Source organism: Delphinus delphis, chromosome 2 (genome assembly GCF_949987515.2).
Source record: "Delphinus delphis chromosome 2, mDelDel1.2, whole genome shotgun sequence".
Lineage (NCBI taxonomy): Eukaryota > Metazoa > Chordata > Mammalia > Artiodactyla > Delphinidae > Delphinus > Delphinus delphis.
Genome location: NC_082684.1, coordinates 9,310,634 through 9,322,109, shown reverse-complemented (window position 1 = coordinate 9,322,109; position 11,476 = coordinate 9,310,634). Strand labels below are relative to the sequence as shown.

At 49.3% G+C, this 11,476-nt stretch overlaps 1 protein-coding gene across 1 annotated transcript in view; it reads left to right on the top strand.

Annotated features, from left to right (window-relative positions):
* Positions 1-768: 768 nt before the first annotated feature.
* C2H14orf132 (chromosome 2 C14orf132 homolog) overlaps positions 769-11,476 on the top strand; it is a 56,525-nt gene continuing 45,817 nt past the window's right edge. The window contains exon 1 of the mRNA XM_060003964.1: positions 769-973. Within this exon, the coding sequence (XP_059859947.1) occupies positions 947-973 (27 nt within the window). The 5' untranslated portion in view covers positions 769-946. The remainder of the gene's footprint in view (positions 974-11,476) is intronic.

Below are 11,476 nucleotides of genomic sequence, written 5' to 3'. Positions count from 1 at the left end.
ACATGCACACATGGGAATAGGCTCCTTCCGGCATCTCTGCCATTGTCCGCATTTTAGCTATCGCAGCCGCACGTTTGGGATACTTGCTGGAGGTAGGGAGAGATTAAAACAGGGCCATAAGGTACCAGTTGTGCAAGTTGTGCACTGTGCAATTCTAGAAGGCACCATTCACAGTTTAGTCTGTTATGTTATTAGCCACGTTAGAGCTCTCACTTATTGAAGACACTGTGTACCAGATTCATGATCTCATTAAATTCTCTGGTTCTGTTTTCTTCATTTTACAGATGACAAAACCCAGGCTCAGAGAGCCACTACCTTGCCCAAGCCGCAAGAGCAGAGCTAGGATTTAAACCTTCTTCTGCCCAGTTCGAGAGCCCCGAGGACACCGGACTCTGGGCGCAGTGTCGGTACAAAAAGCCTGTTAACCCTGACCCTGGCAAGCCAGCCCCACGAAAGCACCGCTGGCCCCCTAGGGAACTGGGCTCAACAGCACGGGGCAGGACGCCAACAGCACTGGACTTGGGTTCTGGGCTGCTTCTTGCACCGACCAGATAAGCGACCTCGTGCTTCTGCTCCTCCCTCCAGCACGAGGAGGTAAGCGACGGTGAGCCGTCCGGGGTTCTACCGAGCCCCGCCCTCGGGGGTGGGGCAGGGAGTGGTCACGTGAAGGGGCGTCTTGCCCCCTCCCTACCCCCGAGCCCCGCCCCGCCCCGCCCCGCCCCGCCCCCAGGCTCCAAGCCCTCCACCCAGTGAGCGCAGAGGGAGCTGAAGGCTCCGCGCGGGCTCGGGACCTGCCGCCCCCACCCGGTTGCCGAGGTCGGCGTCGCCGCCGTGGGGTTTCGGGGAGGCCTGCGCGCTGCGTGGCCTTCTCCCGGCCAGCTGTGCGGGCGGCTGGACCAGCAGCAGCAGCAGGGAGAACTCGAGCGCCGGCGGCAGCAGCGACACCATGGATCTGTCTTTTATGGCCGCACAGGTAATGGGGCTCCTTCCACGCGCGCCCCGGGCCGCCAAGTTTGGGCAGGTTCGGGGCCACGGTCTCGCCCTCCCCGCCGGGGCTGAGCGCACCGGGAGGGTTCAGGCCGGGCGGTGGCGCCCGCCGGCGATCCGAGCGCGGGTCCTTTGTCCGGAGCTGGCATCCCCACTGGGTGCACGCGTCTGGGGCCGCGAGCATGACTCCCGGGGGCGGGGCAGGCTGTGCGCCCAGTGTTCCCCGGATCGACCTGTGCGAGGGGCCTCGGCAGGGGTCCCGTCCCTGCCCATCCCCCACCTGCTGTCCTCCCTCCGTTGCCTCGCAGCTCTCCAAGGCGCGGCAGCCCAGATCCGTGCGTACCCGGGTGGGCAGGCAGCCTCGCTCTTCCCCATTCTGTATCTTCCCGAGGCGCCGGGTAATCTGTCACTTGCTGCTGACCTCGGACGCCTCCCACCTCAATTTTCTCCCGTTTGGTGGAGACCAGACTCTGTAGCCCGAGGAAGGCGGCGAGACCCGCTCTGTGACCAGCCAAGCGCCAGAGCACAGCATTCGTTTTCTCCTTTTTCTGCTTTGTGCTGACTCTGTAGCCATCAGTGCCCGGCGCGACCATAACTCTTCTCTCGACACAAAACAGTTTCCCAGTGGCAGACAAAACAGATGACCTCTCATCGCTTGGATTTTTTTCTCCAGGGGAATCCCCGGAAGCTCTGAGCGTGGAGCGATCTTTATGTTTGGTGCCTTAACTCTGGAGCCAGAACAAAGGCAAACGCCTGCTTTCCGGAGCTGGAGCTGTCTGTGGCCTTTTGGAGTTACAGTCTGGCTCCAGGGAAGGGCCACCGCATTTGGGCTAGGAGAGTAAATCCCCAAGTACCAAATTCAGACCTTGCACCTTCTATCGAGTTGGTTATGTTGGGAGCCCAGGGGTAGGAAGGCCCCCCAGGTTCCCTCTGTCCCCTGGGCATGTGGCAGGGGCTCCACTGGTTGCTGTTTACTTTTCCAGGGAATGGAGTTTCAGGGCACACTTTCCTTTTCCCCCAAACTTCACCATGGTGGAAATCTGTTTAAAAAGTAACAGCAAAATCTAGGCAGTAGGGACAGCGAGCTCCCAACGCAAGCACGAATGGGTGCAGAATCCCCAGGTTGGCTCAAGGGAACCCAGATTCCAGCTCTTGGCAGTCTCTTAACAGGTTTTCCATCATGCTAATTGCTCCCATGAGCCATGCTGGTCTTCTTTTTTGCCTAATTTTCTGTCTCCTGTTCCTAAACCCATGTTTATAAATATTGTCATATGGACATCATTTTAGATAGTGCTGACTGTTAACTGCGTGGACGGAGGAGGCTTCACCGGATTTATTTCTAGAGGGGAGAAGAGCTCACACGATATCTACCTCTGCCTCCCAGCTCTGGATCCCACCAAACAGCTGACATTTCCATGGTTACAAGATAAATTGATAACTGCTAATCCTGGGGCTGGCTGGAGCATCAGGAGTTGCTATGGTAACTTGACAAAATAAACATAGGGCTTTTCAGCATATCTATATAGGCAGAGCCTGCGCAGAGGTGGAGTTCTGGTTTTTTTTTTTTCTTTTTTTTTTACAATTCAAGTTTAATGTGGTCAGTTTATTACTGTGGACAGATGTTTGGGCATTGATTACACACTCAGTCCTGGGTTAGCTGCAGGGACAGAAACGTGAAGCATCACCAAACGGGGAGAGATGCTGACGTTTTGCTGAGCATCTGCTATGTGCCAGACGCGGGCTCTTACACACCTGATTACAGTAAATCCTTATACGTCTGTGACATTGGCACTGTTATCCCCATATTACAGATCAGGATACCAAACTTCAGCGAAATGAAACGATTTGCCCAGGACACACCATTAGCAAGGAGGAAAATGGGTTTCAAATCTGGGTCTGAGGATCTGCAAAGCTGCTGGGTTTCCACCTTATCGCTTCCCCCTGAGAACGACACAAAATAAGGGACAGGAAGGACATATTTAAAGATGACTCATCTCTCCTCCTCCCCCCAGGAAGTGCTCTCCTCGTGGCGCGTTGTGATCGAATGGATTTCATTCTGGTGTTTCTCTGTCCCTCTTATCCCCACGAGGGTGGGAACGCTTACTTCGTCTGTAGCACTTAGCAGTGCTGGCACGGTGAGCGCGCAGGATATGCTGTGGGTGTACAGTGACTGCTGCACGCGACCAAGTCGATATCCCCACACGTCAGCAGAGGGCAGTTTGATAGAGACATGTGAAGGCCTCCGTCCACTTGTTCAGCTAACGTTGAGTGCCTGCCTTGTGCCAAGCTCTGTGTCAGGCACTGGGACAGGGATGCTGGGGGACAAAGTCGAATGGGATGTAGATTTTCTTTCTGGATGCTTGGAGAGTAGTGGAGAAATGATGGACCAGGCCATTCCTTGAAAGGGCGACCAAAATGCCTGGTATAAAATAGGCCCTCCACAAGCATCTGTTAGATGATTGGATGAGGGTAAGACAAGATGTATGTGCAGGAAAAGCCGTTAACCGGAAAAGATAGTGAGTTTGAGGTGTCACATGCCCCTGCGCCAAACACCTGTTCATCGGTACTCGAGGCTGGGAGTTCTGATGGATGGGAACTAGAGGCAGATTTCCCCTGGCGGACCTGGGAATAAGGGCATTCTAAGCAGAGAGGTATGGAACTTCCCTGGCGGTCCAGTGGTTGGGACTTGGCGCTTTCACTGCCATGGCCCCGGGTTCAATTCCCGGTTGGCGAGCTAAGATCCCGAAAGCCACGCAGAGCGGCCAAAAAAATAAAAAGTAATCAGAGAGGCATGGAGGTAGGAAAGCCCAGAATATATTTACAGAATCCTTCAGGAAACTGGAGGGTAGGGAGCACAGTAGAACTGGGAGACAGAGGCCAGGGCCAGGTTGTAGAAGGTGCTAACTGCCCAGGATGAGAAGTTCACATTTAATCAGTAGACAGTGGGAGCCACTGTAGGTGACTGAGCAGGAATAGCTTATAATTGAAGCAGTGCCCTGGGAAAACCCCAGCCGCCCGTAGAGGCCACAGCTGGAGGGATGGATGGAGTCGGAAGTGCACACCTGTTTGATTCACTGATGGAGTAAAAGAAACCATATTCTTGTGGCTCCAAAATCCAAGCTGTGAAATATGACCTCTTCATGGCTTAAAAAGACCTGGAGGATATATGCCATTTTAGAGAGATTTCCCGCTCAAAAACTAAGCCTCAGAAAGACACTCTTGGGCTTCCCTGGTGGCGCAGTGGTTGAGAGTCCGCCTGCCGATGCAGGGGACACGGGTTCGTGCCCCGGTCCGGGAAGATCCCACATGCCGCGGAGCGGCTGCTCCCGTGAGCCATGGCCCCTGAGCCTGCACGTCCGGAGCCTGTGCTCTGCAACGGGAGAGGCCACAACAGTGAGAGGCCTGCGTACCGCAAAAAAAAAAAAAAAAAAAAAGACACTTCTTGGATGTACAGAGTGGACATCAGTTATCCAACAAATCCTCTTGTGCAGATGTGCCCTCCCTGGTGCGGGTACACCGGGCTGTGGGTTTGGGCTTAGAAGAGGCTGTGGTCGCTGAGGATGTAAAGACTCAGCTCGACCCTGAGCCCTGGAGGCACTCAGCCTCTCTTTCCCCCACCCTGGAAACACCCCAGCCCCACTCTACACAGTCCCTGAGTCCCTGGAGATTCTGGAGGGTTGAATAGTAAACAGGGGCATGCATTTCCCTATGGCCAGAGATGGCCAGGAGGGCAAGGCTACCCAGACCCCCTAGGAGCTGGAGGGGAGGGGAGAATCGCAGATGTTGAAGACTGATCCTCAAATCCCTTTGTTGTCGGTGGGGTAGCCTGTCTCCAAAGACGGCCCCGTCTGTTCCTTCCCTACCTCCTGGAGGTACATGTTGGCCCCCCGTGAGGGAGTTTAAGATCTGATTCCCCTCCCCTTAATGTGAGCTGGCCTTAGTGATTTTTCTGACCAAGACAATGCAGTGTGAGTGACATTGTGAGATTAGCTTAACAATGTGAGATTGGTTTGTAAGAAGCCTGCAGCTTCCACCTGGGACCCTTGGAGCTCTTGCTCTGGGGCAAGCCCAGCATCATGCGTGAAATTCAGAGACCCTGAGACCTCGGGAAGGGAATGAACATTTAAGAGACCTACTGTGTGCTGGGCCAGCGCATGGAATGAACTAGAGGGACAAGGAGCCCCGTTTCCATGTTTCTAGGTTGTACCTCCCTGTAGAACAAGCATGCCTATGACATAAGAGCTCGCTCTTATTTTTGTCTTGCATTGTCCTTACAGTGACTAGTTTAAACCCAGTAGTTCCCAAATGTTGCTGCCACTACAATCACCTGGGAGCTTTTAAGGGTCTTGCTGCCCAGGTCTGGCCCCAGACACTCCCATCTGAGTCTGGAGCTGGGAGCCAGCATCAGTGTTTTCTTTTCATCCCGTAATTGATTCCAGTGTGCGATCAAGGTTGAGGCCCGGACCCCAAACCCGCACTGTGGGGCTGTTCCCCTCCCCCATCTTTAGATGGAGCAAGTCCTTGGTCCCTTTTAGGTCATAAAAAGTCATGTCGTCCCTGGAAGTCACTCCATTATCAATTCAGCAAATTGAAATATTCAGGCCCAAAATAATGTAACCTGGGAGCTTGCCCCAAAATTGAGGTTCTTGTCTGGGATTAGCAGATGCAAACTATAATATATAATATGGAATGGCTAAACAATGAGGTCCTACTACATAACGCAGGGAACTATATTCAATATATTGTGATAAACCATAATGGAAAAGAATGTGACAAAATATGTGTGTGTGTGTGTGTGTGTGTGTGTGTGTGTGTGTGTGTGTGTGTGTATAACTGAATCACTTTGCTGTACACCAGAAACTACGCAACATCGTAAATCAACTATACACATCGATAAAATAAATTTAAAAAAAAAGAAAGAAGATTGAGGTTCTCCCTTCCTCCAGACCACACCTGGCACAGGTGGGAAACCTAGAGTTGGAATGGGTGCCTATATTACTGTCATGGTACAGACAGGGAGAGAATGGAGAGCCCAGGTGGTTCGGCTCACAGGCTGGGAGCCATGAGTGGGGCTGACACAGGAGCATCCTTCCCATAATCGTACCACCTCCCAGAGCAGTCCAGGTGCTGGGGGACGGTGGGAGGCCCCGGGATCCTTCCATGGACCAGCTTCAGGGAATCGTTGAGCCCCTGAGGTACGCAAAGTAGCATGTTTATGTGCATTTTGAAACAAGTTTTTAAAGAAATCTCTCTTCATTTCCTACGGCTGCTGTAACAAATTACCAAAATCTGGGTGACTTAAAACAGCAGAAATGTAATCTCTCCCAGTTCTGGAGGCTCCAAGTCCAAAGTCGACAGGGCTGTGGTCTCTCTGAAGGGTCTGGGGAGGATAAGCCTGCGACTCCCTCGGCCTCATGGGTGTGGGCTGCAATCACTGGTGTTCCGTAGCTTGTCTGTTCTTCCCTTCCTATCAGGACACCAGTCATATCGGATTAGGGCCCACCCTACTGACCTCATCTTCTTTTGATGACATCTGCAGAGATCTTATTTTCAAATAAGGACACATTCACAGGTACTGGGGATTAGGACTTCAGTATATCTTTTGGGGAGACAACAGCTCAACCTTTATTAGGTCTGAAGATCCCTGAAGAATAAGGATCTTGGTTCTTGTGTTGGTGGCCACTGGTCTTTGAGAGGCAGTGGAGAGATCACTTCTCTAAGCCTCAGTTTCATCATCTGTGAAATGGGGACAAATGGCCTACCTCGTGGAACTGTTCATCTAGTCATTCAACAATCATTTCCTGTGTGCTAGGCCCTCCCTACGTGGAGTGCTGGGGGGCAGAGGGTCACAGGCCCTGCCGTGTGATATGTGACAGGGTGGAGGTAAACAAAGGCGCCCTGGTACAGCAGAAGAGGCACCTCACCCAGCTCTGGAGACCGGGGGAAGGCTTCCAGAGGAGGTTTGAATTGAGCTGAGTTTGAAGGATGCATAGCTGTTATGTAGATGAAGGAGGACACTCCAGGTGGGGGGAATGACATGAAATGGCTTGAAATGGAAGGGGCTTGAATAGTGTCTCTTACTGGGAATGAAGGTTGCAAGTGACCATCTGGTTGGGCCGAGGGGCATGTGGGAGGGAGCAGAGATGAAGCCGGAGGGACCAGGGCCAGGCAGGTGGCCTCATGGAGTGGAGCAGGGTGGGGTGGGGGGCTGCGGTGACCCGGAGAGCAGGGCTGTGGCCTGGAGGGGGCACAGACAGCGGCACTGAGCTCCAGCGACTTGCCCATGCTGTACAAACTCACAGGCCCAGGGCTGCGGGTGCTTGTGGGTTTTTAAGAAAACTGAAATCTCCGATGCTTATAAGCAGTCTGGATTTTCAAATGTTGACAACTAATTAAAAATTTTTAACTAACTGACCAACCATGATGTGGGCTGTTTTAATAATTACTTATTGCTTACCATTTCAGTTACACCGTGGTAGCAATCATTTCTTTTGTGGGATGAGAATTTAGGAAGAAGTGGGCTAGGCAGTTTGTTTCTGCCCTGATGGCATCAGCTGGGGCCTCGGGGCTGGAGTCTCACAGCTTCACACACGTGTCTGACACCTCTGTGCAGCCTGACCCTTCTCTCCACTTGGTCTTTCATCCTGCAAGTGTTTCTTTAGGCAAGTGGGGCCTCCTTCCAGCATGGTGGTATCAGGGTCATCGAACTTCTTGTGTAGCACTGCCTCCCCTCTCGAATCAGCGTTCCTAGGTGGACACTGCGAAGCTTCTTATGAACCAGACTGGGAAGTCCCAGAATGTCACTAACTCCACATTTGTTTGGTCAAGGAAATCTGAAGGCCAGCCCAGATCTAAGGACAAGGGAACCAGATTCTACCTCTTGATGCAGGAAACAGCATGCATGTCCAAGGGGGAGGGAAGGGTGAATGGCAAACATCTTTGGAGACAGGCTGCGCCTGGTCCAAACAGAATAGGTATGTGGACTGGATTCATCCTGGAACTGCCATTGCGATAAGTATCTCTAGACTAGACAGATGTGTGTGGAGCTTGACAAAACCTTGTAAAAAATTTCCAGGCCCAGGAGAGAAGTAAATTATTACTAAGGAGCTACACCGTAACTACTAGACTGAACCATATGAAGTTGCTGATGCTTGACCATTTTGATCTACAAAATGACAATTTCATATAGTTCAGCCTAGTAGGTACTAACTAGAAAGACAGTAGGTTCCTTGAGTTATGGAGGGAAGAAGAGCTGTGGGACACGGGATGGAGTGAGGAGACGTGGGAAGGGGGATCACTACCTGCTGGGGGGAGATCTGAGGAGGCTTCGTGGTTTGAGGAGCAGGGCCCTCCCCTGACTTTCCCCCCTCAGCCCAGCTCTTAGAACCTTGGCCTTGCTGCTGGGAGGACACAGTCACACCTGGAACATTATGGCCCACTGAGTGGGTCTTTCTGGAAGATAAGATGCATGGTCTAATCATAGCTGAGATGCTGATAACATCCACTGCTAGACCTCCTTCTCCCACCCTCCCTCCCCCTGGGCCTTGGCAGTTTCACGGTTAATTTGCATTTTAATCATTTTTCATGGAGGGGGGGAAAAACCACAAACGACTTCTGGTTAAGTTGAAGAGGCGATTCTGTTATCTCTTGAAATGGTCGTAGCTATTCTCAGGGGCCAGTGGGAGCATTCCCAAAGATTTGCAAGAAACCAGCAGCAGTTTTCCCTCCCCAGAGGAACACAGCGTTTCCCAGAGAAACAGAATTCTAGGGACTCTGGCAATCTGCTACTTAGAGAATGTTTTCCCCAGCCAGCTACTGCTCCTTTTTCTTTAAGCAAGAATTATTAGAATACAAATTGTCTATTATCTCGTATGTTTTCAACCAAAGGGCTTGTCTTGAACTTTGAATTCCGATTTTAAAGATGTAAATATTTTATCATTCTAATTAGACCTGCCTCGGGAGAGCATATAGTGCTACATTTTTGCAAGGGTGTAATGAGACGTTAAAGAAGAAGTGAAAATCTGTGGTCCATTTTGTAGACCAAATTTCTAGATAGTGTTTTAAGGGTCAAGGCATTCCATCTGACTTGAAACAATTATATCTCACAGAGCTAAGAGAACCAGGTCGTCTGGAAGTGGATTACAAATCTGCAATTGAACACTTGAGTGTTTGTGGAGCACCTGCTGTGAACTCAGCCCAACTTTGGGGATCCAAACCCCAGCTTCTCTACTCTGAGATGATGGAAGCCCATCTCTGTTTACTCCCTCCCGGTTCTGTCCCCTCAAGATGTCCTTGTACCTTCCCATCATAGCTGCCTTTTATCAAACGTTTAGGAGGTAACAGGCAGGCCCTGGATTGAGTAATACATAGAATCTCACTTCTAAATCCTATGACACCCCCATGGAATAGGCAATTTTAAGATCCAATTTTTTTTTTTTTTTTTTTTTTGCGGCACGTGGGCCTCTCACTGCTGTGGCCTCTCCCATTGCAGAGCACAGGCTCAGCGGCCATGGCTCACGGGCACAGCCGCTCCGCGGCATGTGGGATCCTCCTGGACCGGGGCACGAACCCGTGTCCCCTGCATCGGCAGGTGGACTCTCAACCACTGCACCACCAGGGAAGCCCAAGATTCATTTTATAGATGAAAAAACTGAGGCTTAGAGAGGCAAAGTCACTTGCCCCAGGGCACACAGGCTTCGATTCAAACCCAGATCTCTGTGCCTCTTCAGCTTATTTTTTAAATCCAATTTTACAATCTCTGCCTTCTGACAGGAGTGTTTAAACCATTTACGTTTAATGTGTTTTTCTGTAGTTGGGTTTAAATTTACTATCTCACTGTTTGTTTCCTATTGGTCCCACCTGTTCTTTGTTCCCCTTTTCTTCTTTTTCTGCCTTCTTTTGGATTCATTGAGAATTTTTTATTATCTCATGTTGTCTCCTCTCTTGGCTTATTGGCTATAATCGTTTTGTTATTTTAGTGGTTGCTTTAAGATTTAGAGTGTATATCTTTAGCTTAGCACAGCCTATCTACAAGTGATATTATGCCGCTTCACATTCAGTGTAAGAACCTTATAACAATACACTTCTATTTCTCCCCTCTAAACTTTTTTGCCATTATTGTTGCACATTTCACTTCTATGTGTGTTTTAAACCTCACATTGTATCGTTGTCATTTTTGTTAGAAGTTAACTAACTTTTAAAGAGATTTAAATAGTAAGGGAAGAACTTAAATATTTTCCCATATGGGCACTATTTCCAGTGCTCTTTATTCCTTTGTGTAGGTCCATATTTCTGTGTGTTATCATTTTCTTTCTGTCTAAAGGACTTTAACATTTCTAGTAGTTCAAAAGTGCTGGTGATGAATTCTTTCAGTTTTTGTATGTCTGAGGAAAAAGGTCTTTATTTTTTTTGGCTTTCATTTTTGAATGTTTATTTTTTACTTGGCATAGAATTCTAGATTGACTGTTTTTCAGTACTTTAAAGATATTATTCAGCCATATTCCTGCTTCCCTTGTTTCTACTGAGAAATCTGCTGCCATCCTTATCTTGTTCGTTCGAACATAATGTGTCTTTTTTCTCCTTTGGCTGTGTTTACAGTTTTTTCCTTATTGATTTTTGAGCACTTAGATTATAATGTACCTTAGTGTAGTTTTCTTCCTGCTTCTTGTCCTTAGGGTTTGGGAGCATCCTGTATCTGTGGGTTTATACTTTTCATCACATTTGGAAAATTCTCTGCCATTCTTTCTCCCCCCTCCTGTTTTATTGAGATATAGTTGACATATAACATTGTATAAGTGTAAGGTGTACAACACAGTAATTTCATACATGTATATACTGCAAAAAAATTACCACAATAAGTTTAGTTGACGTCTGTCACCTCACATAGTTACAATTCTTTTTTTATTGGGATGAGAACTTTTAAGATGTACTGTCTGAGCAACTTTCATATATACAATACGGTATTTAGCTATAATCACCATGCTGTACATTATATCCCAGAACTCATTTATCTTATAACTGGAGGTTATAAGATTGACTACTGGGCTTCCCTGGTGGCGCAGTGGTTGAGAGTCTACCTGCCGATGCAGGGGACACGGGTTCGTGCCCCGGTCCGGGAAGATCCCACTTGCTACAGAGCGGCTGGGCCCGTGAGCCATGGCCGCTGAGCCTGTGCGTCTGGAGCCTGTGCTCCGCAGCGGGAGAGGCCACAACAGTGAGAGGGCCATGTACAGCAAAAAAAAAAAAAAAAAAAAAAAATTGACTACTTTCACCCAGTTCCCCACCTCCTGCCTCTGGAAAACACCAATCTGGTCTGTCCCTATGAGTTTATTTTTTTTAGATTCCACGTTTAAGTGAGAGTATCTTTCTCTGACTTATTTTACCTAGCATTATGCCCTCCAGATCCATCCAGTATGTCTCATATGACAAGATTTCCTTCTTTTTCATGACTGAATTTTATATATACACATATATACACACATATACATGT